The 17,020-nt window shown below is 66.8% G+C and overlaps 1 protein-coding gene across 1 annotated transcript; it reads left to right on the top strand.

Moving 5' to 3' along the window:
- Positions 1–334: 334 nt before the first annotated feature.
- On the top strand, positions 335–16,213 carry RNF31 (ring finger protein 31; the record flags this gene model as incomplete). The annotated part of the gene is made up of 7 exons (XM_084280783.1): positions 335–431; positions 931–1,043; positions 2,777–2,959; positions 7,442–7,663; positions 11,513–11,686; positions 13,856–13,954; positions 16,124–16,213. Coding segments are annotated over 7 exons (978 nt in total), but the record flags the coding sequence as incomplete, so codon positions are not given.
- Positions 16,214–17,020: the final 807 nt, after the last annotated feature.

Genomic DNA, 17,020 nt, shown 5'->3' with positions numbered 1-17,020 from the left:
GGGATTGGGAGGGACTGGGAGGCACTGGGGGTGACTGGAAGGTGACTGGGAGGGGATTGGGGCTACTGGGAGTGACTGGGAGTTACTGGGAGGGAACTGGGAGTTACTGGGAGGGGACTGGTCAGGACTGGGAGGGGACTGGGCGGCACTGGGGGGTGTGATGACGTCACCCTGACCTCACGGTGACCTCACAGGCGGCGGAAGCCCAGGGGGTGCCGGCCGAGGCGGTGGTGGCGGCGGCGCTGCGCGGCGGGGGCGGCGGCCATGACACCCGGGAGGAGGAGGAGGAGGGAGGAGGAGGAGGAGGAGGAGGAGGGGGGGAGGGGGAGGGGTGATGACGTCACGGGGGGCGTGGCTGGCGGTGTGGCGGGCGCGGCAGGGGCTGGGCGGGGCCCTGGCGGCGCTGGCGGCCATGGCGGGGGGAGGGGCCTGTGGGGGGGGAGGGGCCTGGGAGGGAGGGGGAGGGGCCTGGGAGGGAGGGGGAGGGGTCAATGGGGCAGGGGGCGGGGCCTGGGAGGGAGGGGGGAGGGGTCAATGGGGCAGGGGGCGGGGCCTGGGAGGGAGGGGGCGGGGTCAATGGGACAGGGGGAGGGGCCTGGGAGGGAGGGGGCGGGGTCAATGGGGCAGGGGGCGGGGCCTGGGAGGGAGGGGGCGGGGCCTCTGAGCCAATGGGCGGGGCCTCAGCTGCAGGGGGCGTGGCCACAGGGACAGGGGGCGTGGCCTGGGAGGGAGGGGGCGTGGCCCCAGCCGCAGGGGGCGTGGCCTCTGAGCCAATGGGCGGGGCCTCAGCTACAGGGGGCGTGGCCCCAGCGCCAGGGGGCGTGGCCTCAGCGACAGGGGGCGTGGCCTCGGGGGCAGGGGGTGTGGCCGGGGAGGGCTCGGGCTCCCCATTGGCGGGTTCAGGGGCCGGGGGCGGGGCTTGTGGGGCAGGGGGCGGGGCTCTGGGCCCCATCTCCCTGCGGGAGGCGGCCCGGGCCTGGCGCCGGGCGCTGGGGGACCCGGAGCTGGCGCTGGAGACCTGCCGGGGACAGCGGCGGAAGCAGGTGGGTGGGGACTGGGAGGGGACTGGGAGGGACTGGGAGGGGATTGGGAGGGGATGGGGAGGGACTGGGAGGGGATTGGGAGGGACTGGGAGGGGATGGGATGGACTGGGAGGGGATTGGGAGGGACTGGGAGGGGACTGGGAGGGACTGGGAGGGGATTGGGGGGGACTGGGAGGGACTGGGAGGGACTGGGAGGGGATTGGGAGGGACTGGGAGGGACTGGGAGGGGCTGGGAGGGGATTGGGAGGGACTGGGAGGGGATTGGGAGGGACTGGGAGGCACTGGGAGGGACTGGGAGGGATTGGGAGGGGGTTGGAGGGGACTGGGAGGGGTTTGGGAGGGACTGGGAGGGGATTGGGAGGGACTGGGAGGGGATTGGGAGGGGATGGGAGGGACTGGGAGGCACTGGGAGGGACTGGGAGGGGATTGGGGGGGACTGGGAGGGACTGGGAGGGGATTGGGAGGGACTGGGAGGGGATAGGGGGGGACTGGGAGGGGATTGGGAGGGGCTGGGAGGGGATTGGGAGGGACTGGGAGGGGATTGGGAGGGACTGGGAGGGGATTCGGGGGGACTGGGAGGGGACTGGGAGGGGATTCGGGGGGACTGGGAGGGACTGGGAGGGGATGGGAGGGGATTGGGAGGGACTGGGAGGGGACTGGGAGGGACTGGGAGGGACTGGGAGGGGATTGGGGGGGACTGGGAGGGACTGGGAGGGGATGGGAGGGGACTGGGAGGGGATTGGGAGGGACTGGGAGGGGATTGGGAGGGGGTTGGGGGGGATTGGGAGGGGGTTGGGAGGGACTGGGAGGGGATTGGGAGGGGATGGGAGGGACTGGGAGGGGATTGGGAGGGACTGGGAGGGGGTTGGGGGGCACTGGGAGGGGATTGGGAGGGACTGGGAGGGGATTGGGAGGGGGTTGGGGGGGATTGGGAGGGGGTTGGGAGGGACTGGGAGGGGATTGGGAGGGGATGGGAGGGACTGGGAGGGGATTGGGAGGGACTGGGAGGGGGTTGGGGGGCACTGGGAGGGGATTGGGAGGGACTGGGAGGGGATTGGGAGGGGGTTGGGGGGGATTGGGAGGGGGTTGGGAGGGACTGGGAGGGGATTGGGAGGGGATGGGAGGGACTGGGAGGGGATTGGGAGGGACTGGGAGGGGGTTGGGGGGCACTGGGAGGGGATTGGGAGGGACTGGGAGGGGGTTGGGGGGCACTGGGAGGGGATTGGGAGGGACTGGGAGGCACTGGGAGGGAGTGGGAGGCACTGGGAGGGGATTGGGACGGGATTGGGGGGCAGTGGGAGGGACTGGGAGGGACTGGGAGGGAGTTGGGGGTCACTGGGAGGGGTTTGGGTGGGTTTCAGGGGGCATTACTGGGTGGATACTGGTTTATACTGGTCCTTACTGGTTTATACTGGTGCAAGTGGTGGTGGTGGGGTGCCTGTAGGGGGGTTGTGAGGGGGTCTGGGGTCACTGGGGGTGGCTTGGTTGGGGATCAGGGGTCATTACCGGGTGTATACTGGTCTATACTGGTCCATACTGGTTTATACTGGTCCTTACTGGTTTATACTGGTGAGGGTGGTGGTGCTGGGGTTCCTGTAGGGGGGTTGTGAGGGGGTTTGGGGTCACTGAGGGTGGTTTGGTTGGGGATCAGGGGTCATTACCGGGTGTATACTGGTTTATACTGGTCCATACTGGTTCATACTGGTCCTTACTGGTCCGTACTGGCGCGGCAGCTGGCGGCGCTGGCGGCGCTGGGCTTCCCGGAGCGGGGGGCGGCGGGGGCCGCCCTGTTCCAGAACGGGGGGGACGTGTGGGGGGCGCTGGGCGACCTCCAGCGCCGGCGGCTGCAGCCGCTCCAGCGGCGCCACTGGGACCCCCAGGGACCCCCCTGGGACTTCGACCGCCCCGACCTGCAGGTGCGACTGGGAGGCACTGGGAGGGACTGGGAGGGGATTGGGAGGGACTGGGAGGGACTGGGAGGGGATTGGGAGGGACTGGGAGGGGACTGGGAGGGGATTGGGAGGGGACTGGGAGGGACTGGGAGGGGATTGGGAGGGACTGGGAGGGGATTGGGAGGGACTGGGAGGGACTGGGAGGGGACTGGGAGGGACTGGGAGGGACTGGGAGGGACTGGGAGGGACTGGGAGGGGACTGGGAGGGGATTGGGAGGGGACTGGGAGGGACTGGGAGGGGATTGGGAGGGACTGGGAGGGGATTGGGAGGGACTGGGAGGGACTGGGAGGGGACTGGGAGGGACTGGGAGGGACTGGGAGGGGACTGGGAGGGGATTGGGAGGGGACTGGGAGGGACTGGGAGGGGATTGGGAGGGACTGGGAGGGGATTGAGAGGGACTGGGAGGGACTGGGAGGGGACTGGGAGGGATTGGGAGGGGATTGGGAGGGACTGGGAGGGGATTGAGAGGGACTGGGAGGGACTGGGAGGGAGTGGGAGGGGATTGGGGGGGACTGGGAGGGAGTGGGAGGGACTGGGAGGCGGTTGGGAGGCAGTTGGGAGGGACTGGGAGGGGCTGGGAGGGACTGGGAGGGGGTTGGGGGGCACTGGGAGGCACTGGGAGGGACTGGGAGGGGACTGGGAGGGGCTGGGTGGGGATTGGGAGGGACTGGGAGGGACTGGGAGGCACTGGGAGGGACTGGGAGGGGATTGGGAGGGGCTGGGAGGGGATTGGGAGGGACTGGGAGGGACTGGGAGGGGATTGGGAGGGGATTGGGAGGGACTGGGAGGGGATTGGGAGGGGACTGGGAGGGACTGGGAGGGGATTGGGAGGGACTGGGAGGGGATTGGGAGGGGACTGGGAGGGACTGGGAGGGGATTGGGAGGGACTGGGAGGCACTGGGAGGGGACTGGGAGGGACTGGGAGGGGATTGGGAGGGACTGGGTGGGGACTGGGTGGTACTGGGATGTTACTGGTTCTTACTGGGACGTGACTGGGAGGCACTGGGAGGGCTGTGGGGGTTCCTGGGGGGGCTCTGGGGTCACTGGGAGCTACTGGGATGTAACCAGTTGGGTTTTAGGGGTCACTGTTTGTTACTGGTTCTTACTGGAATGTTATTGGTTCTTACTGGTTCTTACTGGGACGTGACTGGGAGGCACTGGGAGGGTCTCAGGGGTTCCTGGGGGGGCTGTGGGCTTACTGGGAGTCACTGGGAGGTTGCTGGTTGGGTGCCAGGGGTCACTGCGGGTAACTGGTTGGTACTGGGATGTTACAGGTTCTTACTGGTTCTTACTGGGAGCTAACTGGGAGCTAACTGGGAGTTACTGGGAGGCACTGGGAGGGCTGTGGGGGTTCCTGGGGGGGCTCTGGGGTCACTGGGAGCTACTGGGATGTAACCAGTTGGGGCTCAGGGGTCACTGCGGGTAACTGGTTGGTACTGGGATGTTACTGGTTCTTACTGGTTCTTACTGGTAGCTAACTGGGAGTTACTGGGAGGCACTGGGAGGGTCTCAGGGGTTCCTGGGGGGGCTGTGGGCTCACTGGGAGTCACTGGGATGCAATGGGTTTGGTCTCAGGGGTCACTGTTTGTTACTGGGATGTTACTGGTTCTTACTGGTTTTTACTGGGACGTGACTGGGAGGCACTGGGATGGCTGTGGGGGTTCCTGGGGGGGCTCTGGGGTTACTGGGAGCTACTGGGATGTAACCAGTTGGGTTTTAGGGGTCACTGTTTGTTACTGGTTCCTACTGGGATGTTACTGGTTCTTACTGGTTCTTACTGATTCTTACTGGGACGTGACTGGGAGGCACTGGGGAGGGCTGTGGGGGTTCCTGGGGGGACTCTGGGCTTACTGGGAGCCACTCTTTTGGGCAGTGGGGGTGCCAGGGCAGGTGGTACGGGTTCCATACTGGTCCATACTGGTCTATACTGGTTCATACTGGTCTCTACTGGTGCAGGCGCTGACGCGGCGGGCGCTGGCGGAGCTGGGCGTGGCCAGCTGGGGCCGGGCACTGGGGTTACTGGGAGTCACTGGGAGGTTGCTGGTTGGGTGTCAGGGGTCACTGCGGGTAACTGGTTGGTACTGGGATGTTACTGGTTCTTACTGGTTCTTACTGGGAGCTAACTGGGAGTTACTGGGAGGCACTGGGAGGGTCTCAGGGGTTCCTGGGGGGGCTCTGGGGTTACTGGGAGCTACTGGGATGTAACTGGTTGGGTCTCAGGGGTCACTGGTTCTTACTGGGATGTTACTGGTTCTTACTGGTTTTTACTGGGACGTGACTGGGAGGCACTGGGAGGGTCTCAGGGGTTCCTGGGGGGGCTCTGGGCTCACTGGGAGGTTGGTGGTTTGTGCTGTGGGGGTGTCGGGGCAGGCGGTATGGGTTCCACACTGGTCCATACTGGTCCATACTGGTCCATACTGGTTCATACTGGTCTCTACTGGCGCAGGCGCTGACGCGGCGGGCGCTGGCGGAGCTGGGCGTGGCCAGCTGGGGACGGGCACGGGGGTTACTGGGAGTCACTGGGATGCAATGGGTTGGGTCTCAGGGGTCACTGTTTGTTACTGGGATGTTACTGGTTCTTACCGGGATGTTACTGGTTCTTACTGGTTCTTACTGGGACGTGACTGGGAGGTACTGGGAGGGTCTCAGGGGTTCCTGGGGGGGCTGTGGGCTTACTGGGAGTCACTGGGAGGTTGCTGGTTGGGTGTCAGGGGTCACTGCGGGTAACTGGTTGGTACTGGGATGTTACTGGTTCTTACTGGGAGCTAACTGGGAGCTAACTGGGAGTTACTGGGAGGCACTGGGAGGGTCTCAGGGGTTCCTGGGGGGGCTCTGGGCTCACTGGGAGTCACTGGGATGCAATGGGTTTGGTCTCAGGGGTCACTGTTTGTTACTGGGATGTTACTGGTTCTTACTGGGATGTTACTGGTTCTTACTGGGATGTTACTGGGAGCTAACTGGGAGGCACTGGGGGTTCCTGGGGGGGCTCTGGGGTTACTGGGAGCTACTGGGATGTAACCAGTTGGGTTTTAGGGGTCACTGTTTGTTACTGGTTCCTACTGGGATGTTACTGGTTCTTACTGGTTCTTACTGATTCTTACTGGGACGTGACTGGGAGGCACTGGGGAGGGCTGTGGGGGTTCCTGGGGGGACTCTGGGCTTACTGGGAGCCACTCTTTTGGGCAGTGGGGGTGCCAGGGCAGGTGGTACGGGTTCCATACTGGTCCATACTGGTCCATACTGGTTCATACTGGTTTCCACTGGTGCAGGCGCTGACGCGGCGGGCGCTGGCGGAGCTGGGCGTGGCCAGCTGGGGCCGGGCACTGGGGTTACTGGGAGTCACTGGGAGGTTGCTGGTTGGGTGTCAGGGGTCACTGCGGGTAACTGGTTGGTACTGGGATGTTACTGGTTCTTACTGGTTCTTACTGGTTCTTACTGGGACGTGACTGGGAGGCGCTGGGGAGGGCTGTGGGGGTTCCTGGGGGGGCTCTGGGCTTACTGGGAGCCACTCTTTTGTGCTGTGGGGGTGTCAGGGCAGGCGGTACGGGTTCCACACTGGTCCATACTGGTCCATACTGGTCCATACTGGTTCATACTGGTCTCTACTGGCGCAGGCGCTGACGCGGCGGGCGCTGGCGGAGCTGGGCGTGGCCAGCTGGGGCCGGGCACTGGGGTTACTGGGAGTCACTGGGATGCAATGGGTTGGGTTTCAGGGGTCACTGTTTGTTACTGGGATGTTACTGGTTCTTACCGGGATGTTACTGGTTCTTACTGGTTCTTACTGGGACGTGACTGGGAGGCACTGGGAGGGTCTCAGGGGTTCCTGGGGGGGCTGTGGGCTTACTGGGAGTCACTGGGAGGTTGCTGGTTGGGTGTCAGGGGTCACTGCGGGTAACTGGTTGGTACTGGGATGTTACTGGTTCTTACTGGTTCTTACTGGGAGCTAACTGGGAGTTACTGGGAGGCACTGGTTGGGTCTCAGGGGTTCCTGGGGGGGCTCTGGGGTTACTGGGAGCTACTGGGATGTAACTGGTTGGGTCTCAGGGGTCACTGGTTCTTACTGGGATGTTACTGGTTCTTACTGGGATGTTACTGGTTCTTACTGGTTCTTACTGGGACGTGACTGGGAGGCACTGGTTGGGTCTCAGGGGTTCCTGGGGGGGCTCTGGGGTTACTGGGAGCTACTGGGATGTAACCAGTTGGGTCTGAGGGGTCACTGCGGGTAACTGGTTGGTACTGGGATGTTACTGGTTCTTACTGGTTCTTACTGGGATGTGACTGGGAGGCACTGGGATGGCTGTGGCGGTTCTTGGGGGGGCTCTGGGCTTACTGGGAGCCACTCTTTTGGGCAGTGGGGGTGTCAGGGCAGGCGGTACGGGTTCCACACTGGTCCGTACTGGTCCATACTGGTCCATACTGGTTTATACTGGTCTCTACTGGCGCAGGCGCTGACGCGGCGGGCGCTGGCGGAGCTGGGCGTGGCCAGCTGGGGCCGGGCGCTGCTGGTGGTGACCCTGGGCCGGGAGCTGGGCCTGGGGGCCGCCCGGGGGGCCGCGGGGCTGCGCGAGCTGGTGGAGGCCGTGGGGCGCTGCCCCGACCGCGCGGCGCTGCGGCGGCGCCTGCGCTGCGAGTGCGCCGTGTGCGGGCTGGGGCTGCCCCGCCACCAGGTCAGTGACGTCAGAGCAGCTGGGTGACGTCATGGGGGGTCACTGGGAGGGACTGGGAGGGGATTGGGAGGGACTGGGAGGGGATTGGGAGGGACTGGGAGGGGATTGGGAGGCACTGGGAGGGACTGGGAGGGACTGGGAAGGGACTGGGAGGGGATTGGAGGGGACTGGGAGGGACTGGGAGTCACTGGGAGGGGATTGGGAGGGACTGGGAGGGGATTGGGAGGGATTGGGAGGGACTGGGAGGGGCCGTCTGCGGGCTGGGGCTGCCCCGCCACCAGGTCAGTGACGTCATAACAGCACCCTGAGGTCATGGGGGGTCACTGGGAGGGACTGGGAGGGGATTGGGAGGCACTGGGAGGGGATTGGGAGGGACTGGGAGGGGATTGGGAGGGACTGGGAGGGGATTGGGAGGGATTGGGAGGGACTGGGAGGGACTGGGAAGGGACTGGGAGGGGATTGGAGGGGACTGGGAGGGACTGGGAGTCACTGGGAGGGGATTGGGAGGGACTGGGAGGGGATTGGGAGGGATTGGGAGGGACTGGGAGGGGCCGTCTGCGGGCTGGGGCTGCCCCGCCACCAGGTCAGTGACGTCATAACAGCACCCTGAGGTCATGGGGGGGCACTGGGAGGGACTGGGAGGCACTGGGAGGGACTGGGAGGGGACTGGGAGGGACTGGGAGGGGATTGGGAGGGACTGGGAGGGGATTGGGAGGCACTGGGAGGGGACTGGGAGGGACTGGGAGGGGATTGGGAGGGACTGGGAGGGGATTGGGAGGGACTGGGAGGGACTGGGAGGGGATTGGGAGGGACTGGGAGGGACTGGGAGGGATTGGGAGGGACTGGGAGGGGATTGGGAGGGACTGGGAGGGACTGGGAGGGGACTGGGAGGGACTGGGAGGGGATTGGGAGGGACTGGGAGGGGATTGGGAGGGACTGGGAGGGACTGGGAGGGGCCGTCTGCGGGCTGGGGCTGCCCCGCCACCAGGTCAGTGACATCATGACAGCAGGGTGACGTCATGGGGGGGGACTGGGAGGGACTGGGAGGGGATTGGGAGGCACTGGGAGGGACTGGGAGGCACTGGGAGGGGATTGGGAGGGAGTGGGAGGGGATTGGGAGGGACTGGGAGGGGACTGGGAGGGACTGGGAAGGGACTGGGAGGGACTGGGAGGGGATTGGGAGGGACTGGGAGGAGATTGGGAGGGACTGGGAGGGGACTGGGAGGCACTGGGAGGGACTGGGAGGGGATTGGGAGGGACTGGGAGGGACTGGGAGGGGATTGGGAGGGACTGGGAGGGGCCGTGTGCGGGCTGGGGCTGCCCCGCCACCAGGTCAGTGACGTCATAACAGCCATGTGATGTCATGGGGGGGTCACTGGGAGGGACTGGGAGGCACTGGGAGGGACTGGGAGGGGATTGGGAGGGACTGGGAGGGGATTGGGAGGGACTGGGAGGGATTGGGAGGGACTGGGAGGGGATTGGGAGGGACTGGGAGGGGATTGGGGGGGACTGGGAGGCACTGGGAGGGGACTGGGAGGGACTGGGAGGGACTGGGAGGGGATTGGGAGGGACTGGGAGGGACTGGGAGGGGATTGGGAGGGACTGGGAGGGACTGGGAGGCACTGGGAGGGACTGGGAGGGGCCGTCTGCGGGCTGGGGCTGCCCCGCCACCAGGTCAGTGACGTCATGACAGCAGGGTGACGTCATGGGGGGGGACTGGGAGGGACTGGGAGGGGATTGGGAGGGACTGGGAGGGGATTGGGAGGGACTGGGAGGGACTGGGAGGGGACTGGGAGGGACTGGGAGGGGATTGTGAGGCGTTGGGAGGGGATTGGGAGGAGACTGGGAGCTTACTGGTCCTTACTGGGAGCTTACTGGTCCTTACTGGGACAGACTGGAAGGGGGCCTGGGAGGGATTGGGAGGCACTGGGAGGGATTGGGAGGCACTGGGAGGGGACTGGGAGGCACTGGGAGTGGGACTGGGAGGCACTGGGAGGGGATTGGGAGACACTGGGAGGGGATTGGGATGTAAACACCACACACTGGGCGCCAACTGGGACCATACTGGTCTTTATTGGTCCTTACTGGTTCTTACTGGTTCTTACTGGGACAGACTGGGAGGGGGCCTGGGAGGCACTGGGAGGGGATTGGGAGGCACTGGGAGGGGATTGGGAGGAGACTGGGACCTTACTGGTCCTTACTGGTCCATACTGGTCCTTACTGGTCTTGACTGGGACAGACTGGGAGGGGTCCTGGGAGGCACTGGGAGGGTGTTGGGGGGTGTGTATCCCCCTCCCTGCCCATCCCCCACCCCCTCCCCATCCCCCATCCCCCCCCTCCCCATCTGGACCCACAGGGAGGGGGTTGGGGGGTGTTGGGTTATGACGTCACAGGGTGGGGTGATGACGTCACCGGTGACGTCACAGGCGCAGTGGCTGACGTCGTGCGAGTGCCCCCTGTGCCCCGAGTGCTTCCGGCTGCACTTGTGGGGGACTGGGAGGGGACTGGGAGGCACTGGGAGGAGACTTGGGTGCACTGGGACCTTACTGGGAGCTTACTGGTCCTTACTGGTCCTTACTGGGACAGACTGAGAGAGGGACTGGGAGGGATTGGGAGGCACTGGGAAGGTGTTGGGGGTGACTGGGAGGGGATTGGGAGGAGACTTGGGTGCACTGGGACCTTACTGGTCCTTATTGATCCTTACTGGGAGCTTACTGGTCCTTACTGGGAGGGTGACTGGGAGGGATTGCGAGGCACTGGGAGGGGATTGGGAGACACTGGGACCCACTGGGAGGCGATTGAGATGAAAACACCACACACTGGGCGCCAACTGGGACCATACTGGTCTTTATTGGTCCTTACTGGTCCTTACTGGTCTTTACTGGGGTAGACTGGGAGGGGTCCTGGGAGGCACTGGGAGGGTGTTGGGGGGTGTGTGTGTGTGTCCCACCCCCTCCCCATCCCCCCCTCCCCATCTGGACCCACAGGGAGGGGGTTGTGGGGGGTTGGGCGATGATGTCACTGGGGGTGATGACGTCACCGATGACGTCACAGGCGCAGTGGCTGACGTCGTGCGAGTGCCCCCTGTGCCCCGAGTGCTTCCGGCTGCACTTGTGGGGGACTGGGAGGGGACTGGGAGGCACTGGGAGGGGATTGGGAGACACTGGGAAGGGACTGGGAGGCACTGGGATGGACTGGGAGACACTGGGAGGCACTGGGAGGGGACTGGGAGGGGATTGGGGGGCACTGGGAGGCACTGGGAAGGTGTTGGGGGTGACTGGGAGGGGATTGGGCAGAGACTCGGGTGCACTGGGACCATACTGGGACCTTACTGGTCCTTACTGGTCCTTACTGGTCTTTACTGGGACAGACTGGGAGGGGGATTGGGAGGCACTGGGAGGGGATTGGGAGGCACTGGGACCCACGGGGAGGGGATTGGGATGTAAACACCACACACTGGGCGCCAACTGGGACCATACTGGTCTTTATTGGTCCTTACTGGTTCTTACTGGTCCTTACTGGTCTTTACTGGGACAGACTGGGAGGGGGATTGGGAGGCACTGGGAGGGGATTGGGAGGCACTGGGAGGGGATTGTGAGGCACTGGGAGGGGATTGGGAGGAGACTGGGACCTTACTGGTCCTTACTGGTCCTTACTGGTCCTTACTGGTCTTTACTGGGACAGACTGGGAGGGGGCCTGGGAGGCACTGGGAGGGTGTTGGGGGGTGTGTGTGTCCCCCCCTGCCCATCCCCCACCCCCCCCTCCCCCCTGCCCCTCCCCCTCCCCATTGGAGGGTGGGCTGGGGATGTTGGGCGATGACGTCACGGGGTGGGGTGATGACGTCACAGGCGCAGTGGCTGACGTCATGCGAGTGCCCCCTGTGCCCCGAGTGCTTCCGGCTGCACTTCACCATCGGGGTGAAGGAGCGGGGGGTGGGGGACCTGGTGTGCCCGGCCTGCGCCCGCCCCGACCTGGCCGACGACGCCCAGAGACTCACCTACTTCTCCACCCTGGATGCCCAGGTGGGAGGGGCCTCCCCCCCCCCAAAAAAAGGGGGAGGGGCTTGGGGGAGGGGGTGGAGCCTATTGGGGAGGGGGCGGGGTCTGGGGAGGGGAGGGGGTGAGGGTGGGGAGGGGGCGAAGTGGGTCCCACCCCCCATTGACTTCAATGGGGAGGAGAGGAGGGGGCGTGGCTTAGGGGGAGGGGGCGGGGCTTACGGGAGGGGGTGGAGCTTAATGGGGAGGGGGGCGGGGCCTATTGGGGAGGGGGTGGGGTCTGGGGAGGGGAGGGGGTGAAGGTGGGGAGGGGGCGAAGTGGGTCCCCCCCCCCCCCCATTCACCTACTTCTCCACCCTGGATGCCCAGGTGGGCGGGGCTTAGGGAAAGGGGGCGGGGCTTAGGGAAAGGGGGCGGGGCTTAGGGAAAGGGGGTGAAGCCTATTGGGGAGGGGGCGGGGTCTGGGGAGGGGAGGGGGAGAAGGTGGGGAGGGGGCAAATGGGGTCCCACCCCCCATTGAGTTCAATGGGGACTGGAGGAGGGGGCGGGGCTTAGGGGAGGGGGTGGAGCTTAATGGGGAGGGGGCGAGGCTTGGGGAGGGGAGGGGGTGAGGGAGGGGAGGGGGCGAAGTGGGTCCCCCCCACCCCCATTGAGTTGAATGGGGAGAAGAGGAGGGGGCGTGGCTTAGGGGAGGGGGCGTGGCTTAGGGGAGGGGGCGGGGCTTAGGGGAGGGGGCGGGGCTTGGGGAGGGGGTGGAGCCTATTGGGGAGGGGGCGGGGTCTGGGGAGGGGAGGGGGGGAAGGTGGGGAGGGGGCGAAGTGGGTCCCACCCCCCATTGAGATGAATGGGGAGTAAGGAGGGGGTGTGGCCTATTGGGGAGGGGGCGGGGTCTGGGGAGGGGAGGGGGTGAGGGAGGGGAGGGGGCGAAGTGGGACCCCCCCACCCCCATTGAGTTGCATTGAGGGGGCGGGGCTTATGGGAGGGGGCGTGGCTTGGGGAGGGGGGCGGGGCCTATTGGGGAGGGGGCGGGGTCTGGGGAGGGGAGGGGGGAAGGTGGGGAGGGGGCGAAGTGGGTCTGGGGGGGTCTTTATGGGGCTGGGGGGTCTCTATGTGGATCCCTATGGGGCTGGGGGGTCCCTATGGGGCTTGGGGTTCTCTATGGGGCTGGGGGGTCTCTATGGGGGTCCCTATAGGGTCTGGGGGGTCTCTATGGGGCTGGGGGGTCCCTATGGGGCTGGGGGGGGGTTCCTATGGGGCTGGGGGGGTCTCTATGGGGCTGGGGGGTCTCTGTGGGTCCCTATGGGGCTGGGGGGGTCTCTATGGGTCTGGGGGGGTCCCTATGGGGGTCCCTATGGAGCTGCCCCCTGGCTCAAACCAGCCCCCCCCCTCCCCATTGACTTGAATGGGGACTGGAGGAGGGGGCGGGGCTTAGAGGAGGGGGCGTGGCCCGAGGGGAGGGGGCGTGGCCTTGTGGGCGTGTCCACCCCAGGCCACGCCCCCTCTGCCCCCTCCCACCCCCTCCCCATGGCCCCATAGGGAGGGAGTTGGGGGGGGGGGGGGGCTGGTTTTTGGGGCTGGGGGCGGGGTCTGTGGGGAGGGGGCGGGGCTTAGAGGGGTGGGCGTGGCCTGAGATGGGTGGGCGTGGCATGTGGGCGTGTCCAGCCCAGGCCACGCCCCCTTCTCCCCCTCCCAGCCCCTCCCAATGTCCCCATAGGGAGGGAGTTGGGGGGGGGGGGGGGCCTGGTTTTTGGGGCTGGGGGCGGGGTCTGTGGGGAGGGGGCGGGGCTTAGAGGGGTGGGCGGGGCTTAGGGGAGGGGGCGTGGTCTTGGGGCGTGTCCAGCCCTGGCCACGCCCCCTTTACCCCCTCCCAGCCCCCTCAATGGCCCCATAGGGAGGGAGTTGGAGGGGGGGGGGGTGGGGTTTTGGGGCTGGGGGCGGGGCTTGGGGAGGGGGCGTGGCCTATGAGGAAGGGGCGTGGCCTGAGAGGGGTGGGCGTGGCCTGTGGGCGTGTCCAGCCCAGGCCACGCCCCCTTCTCCCCCTCCCAACCCCTCCCAATGGCCCCATAGGGAGGGAGTTGGGGGGGGGGGGGGGGCTGGATTTTGGGGCTGGGGGCGGGGTCTGTGGGGAGGGGGCGGGGTTTTGGGGGGTGGGCGTGGTCAGGGGGCGTGGCCTGAGCCCCCTGGCCCCGCCCCCAGCTGCGGCAGTGCCTGGACCCGGCCACCTACCAGCTCTTCACCCAGAAGCTGACGGAGCTGGAGCTCAGCCGGGACCCCAAGTTCCTCTGGTGCATCCAGGTCGGGGGGCTGGGGGGGGGACTTGGGGGGCAGTTATGGGGCTGGGGGGGCACTTGGGGGGCAGTTATGGGGCTGGGGCGGCACTTGGGGGGCTGGGGCGGCACTTGGGGGGCAGTTATGGGGCTGGGGAGGGGGAGATAGGGGGCTGGGGAGGGAGTTGGGGGGCAGTTATGGGGCTGGGGGGCACTTGGGGGGCTGGGGAGGGAGTTGGGGGGCAGTTATGGGGCTGGGGGGGCACTTTGGGGGTGGGGAGGGAGTTGGGGGGCTGGGGAGGGGGAGTTGGGGGGCAGTTATGGGGCTGGGGGGGCACTTGGGGGGCTGGAGAGGGAGTTGGGGGGCAGTTATGGGGCTGGGGGGGCACTTGGGGGGCAGTTATGGGGCTGGGGGGGACTTGGGCAGCTATGGGGCTGGGGGGCACTTGTGGGTCAGGGAGGTCACTTGTGGGTCACTTGTGGGTCAGGGGGGGTCACTTGTGGGTCTCAGGGAGGGTCAGTTGTGGTCACAGGGGGTCAGTTATGGGTCAGGGGGTCACTTGTGGGTCAGTTATGGGTCTCAGGGGGTCAGTTGTGGGTCAGTGGGGGGGTCACTTGGGGTCACAGGGGGGGTCAGGGGGGTCACTTGGGGGTCACTTGGGGGTCACTTGGGGGTCAGTGGGGGCTCACTTGTGGGGGGTCACTTGGGGGTCAGGGGGGGTCACTTGGGGGTCGGGGGGTCACTTGGGGGTCTGTTGGGGGTCACTTGGGGGTCACAGGGGTCAGTTGGGGGTCAGTTGGGGATCAGGGGGGTCACAGGGGGGTCAGTTGTGGGTCAGGGGGGGTCAGTGGGGGTCACAGGGGGGTCACTTGTGGGTCATTTGTGGGTCACAGGGGGGTCACAGGGGGGTCAGTTGGGGGTCACTTGTGGGTCGGGGGGGTCAGTGGGGGGGTCACTTGTGGGTCAGTGGGGGGGTCACTTGTGGGTCACAGGGGGTCACTTGGGGGTCACTTGGGGGTCAGTTATGGGTCGGGGGGTCACTTGTGGGTCAGTGGGGGGTCAGTTGGGGGTCACAGGGGGGTCACTTGGGGGTCAGTGGGGGGTCACTTGGGGGTCACTTGTGGGTCAGGGGGGTCACAGGGGGTCACTTGGGGGTCACAGGGGGGGTCACAGGGGGGGTCGGGGGGTCACTTGTGGGTCAGGGGGGTCACTTGTGGGTCACGGGGGGGTCACTTGTGGGTCAGTTGTGGGTCAGTGGGGGGGTCACTTGTGGGTCAGTGGGGGGGTCACTTGGGGGTCACAGGGGGGTCAGTTATGGGTCACGGGGGGGTCACTTGGGGGTCACTTGTGGGTCAGTGGGGGGGTCAGTGGGGGGGTCAGTTGTGGGTCACTTGGGGGTCACTTGTGGGTCACAGGGGGGGTCACTTGGGGGTCACAGGGGGGGTCCCTTTGGGGGTCAGTTATGGGTCAGGGGGTCACTTGTGGGTCAGTTATGGGTCGGGGGGGTCACTTGGGGGTCACAGGGGGGGGTCGGGGGGTCAGTTGTGGGTCTGTGGGGGGGTCAGTTGTGGGTCACAGGGGGGGTCACTTGGGGGTCACTTGTGGTCAGGGGGTCACATGGGGGTCACAGGAGGGGTCACTTGGGGGTCACTTGTGGGTCACAGGGGTCACTTTGGGGTCACAGGGGGGTCACTTATGGGTCAGTTGGGGGTCAGTTGTGGCTCACTTGTGGTCTCAGGGGGGTCAGTGGGGGTCAGTGGGGGGGTCACTTGGGGGTCACTTGTGGGTCAGTGGGGGGTCACTTGGGGGTCACAGGGGGTCACTTGGGGGTCAGTGGGGGGGTCACTTGGGGGTCACAGGGGGGTCACTTGGGGGTCAGTGGGGGGTCACTTGGGGGTCACTTGTGGGTCACAGGGGGGTCACTTGGGGGTCACTTGGGGGTCACAGGGGGGTCACTTGGGGGTCAGTGGGGGGTCACTTGGGGGTCAGTGGGGGGGTCACAGGGGGGTCACGGGGGGGTCAGTGGGGGGTCACAGGGGGGTCAGGGGGGGTCAGGGGGGGTCACAGGGGGGTCAGTGGGGGGGTCAGTGGGGGGGTCACTTGGGGGTCAGTGGGGGGTCAGTGGGGGGGTCACTTGGGGGTCAGGGGGGGTCACAGGGGGGTCACAGGGGGTCTCAGCTGTGTCCCCCCCCCCAGTGCTCGTTCGGGTTCATCTTCGACTCCGAGCGAGGCCCCGCCCAGTGTCCCCAGTGTGGGCGGAGCTTCTGCCCCCGCTGCCAGCGCCCGGTGAGCAGCGACCTGATTGGCTGGGGGGCGGGGAGGGGGCGGGGCCTCAGGCAGGGGCGTGGCCTCGGGGAAGGGGGCGGGGCCTGAGAGGAGGGGGCGGAGCTTCTGCCCCCGCTGCCAGCACCCGGTGAGCAGCGACCTGATTGGCTGGGGGGCGGGGAGGGGGCGGGGCCTCAGGGCAGGGGGCGTGGCCTCGGGAAGGGGGCGGGGCCTGAGAGGAGGGGGCGGAGCTTCTGCCCCCGCTGCCAGCACCCGGTGAGCAGCGACCTGATTGGCTGGGGGGCGGGGAGGGGGCGGGGCCTCAGGGGAGGGGCGTGGCCTCGGGGAAGGGGCGGGGCCTGAGGGGAGGGGGCGGAGCTTCTGCCCCTGCTGGCCAGCGCCCGGTGAGCACCAGGGACCTGATTGGCTGGGGGGCGGCAGGGGGCGGGGCTTGAGGGGCAGGGGGCGGGGCTTGAGGGGCAGGGGTGGAGCTTCTGCCCCCGCTGCCAGCGCCCGGTGAGGCTGCGTCCTGATTGGCTGGGGGGCGCCAGGGGGCGGGGCTTAGGGGCAGGGGGCGGGGCTTGGGGTCCCTATGGGTCCCTATGGGTTTGGGGGTCTCTATGGGTCTGGGGGGTCCCTGTGGGTCTGGGGGGGTCTCTATGGGTCTCTATGGGTCTGGGGGGTCTCTATGGGTCTCTGTGGGTCTGGGGGGTCTCTATGGGTCTGGGGGGTCTCTATGGGTCTCTATGGGTCTGGGGGGTCTCTATGGGTCTCTATGGGTCTGGGGGGTCTCTATGGGTCTGGGGGGTCTCTATGGGTCTCTATGGG

This window comes from Gallinula chloropus (assembly GCF_964237585.1).
Source record: "Gallinula chloropus genome assembly, contig: HAP1_SCAFFOLD_708, whole genome shotgun sequence".
NCBI lineage: Eukaryota > Metazoa > Chordata > Aves > Gruiformes > Rallidae > Gallinula > Gallinula chloropus.
Note: the sequence above shows the minus strand (reverse complement) of the source record. Positions and strands in the feature narration are given on the sequence as shown.